The 726-nt window shown below is 65.3% G+C and overlaps 1 protein-coding gene across 1 annotated transcript in view; it reads left to right on the top strand.

Moving 5' to 3' along the window:
• The first annotated feature begins 676 nt into the window (after window positions 1–676).
• PGF (placental growth factor) overlaps window positions 677–726 on the top strand; it is a 6,571-nt gene continuing 6,521 nt past the window's right edge. The window contains exon 1 of the mRNA XM_009280915.2: window positions 677–689. Coding sequence (XP_009279190.1) covers window positions 677–689 — 13 coding nt within the window. The remainder of the gene's footprint in view (window positions 690–726) is intronic.

Below are 726 nucleotides of genomic sequence, written 5' to 3'. Positions count from 1 at the left end.
AGAGCCCAGCTCCAGCCTAGCACACACTCAGCTCAGCGGTACCAATGCCTGGAAGCTCCAGCCAGAGCCCAGCTCCAGCCAGAGCCCAGCTCCCGCTGACGCCTGAGCCGCTGCCACCTGCATGGCCCGGCGGGGCTGGGAACAGGGGGCTGGCATGTCCCGCATCCCCTGAGGACAGACCCCATGGGGCTGGGGACAAGACACTAGCATCCTTACGCTGCAGGGACGGACCTCACACAGAGGCAGGCAGGGAAGCCCTGGAGCAGCCTCCCAGCTCTCCCAGGAGGACAGAAACATGAATCCTGGCAGGGACACAGAGCCCGTTATTTCCCTGGGACCTGTGGCCCATGGGGGATCGTGTTGCCCGCTGGCATCTCTTCCCTTCCCACCTCCCATAACTCCAGCTTCCCTGGCCGCTGGGGCTTAAAAATAGAACAGAAGAGGCCACAGAGCTCCTTTGGGTTTACCCTTGGCAGCAGGGTTTGGCCCCAGACCTGCTCCAGGGAACCGCTGTGCCCCCTTCCCTCCCAAGCTGGAGGGACCCCCCGTGGCAGACAGGACTGGGATGCTGTCCCTGGGGCTGAGGGGGCTGGAAACCCCCTGCCAGGGCTCTGATGGCAGGGGCTGGCTGGGCAGGCACGGGGCAGCTTGGGGGGAACGGGGTGGGTGGACGAGCATGGGGTGTCTAGGTGGGGATGGGGTGGGTAGACGGGCATGGTGTGCCTG

Source organism: Aptenodytes forsteri, unplaced genomic scaffold, assembly GCF_000699145.1.
Source record: "Aptenodytes forsteri isolate BGI_AS27 unplaced genomic scaffold, ASM69914v1 Scaffold193, whole genome shotgun sequence".
Taxonomy (NCBI): Eukaryota; Metazoa; Chordata; class Aves; order Sphenisciformes; family Spheniscidae; genus Aptenodytes; species Aptenodytes forsteri.
Note: the sequence above shows the minus strand (reverse complement) of the source record. Positions and strands in the feature narration are given on the sequence as shown.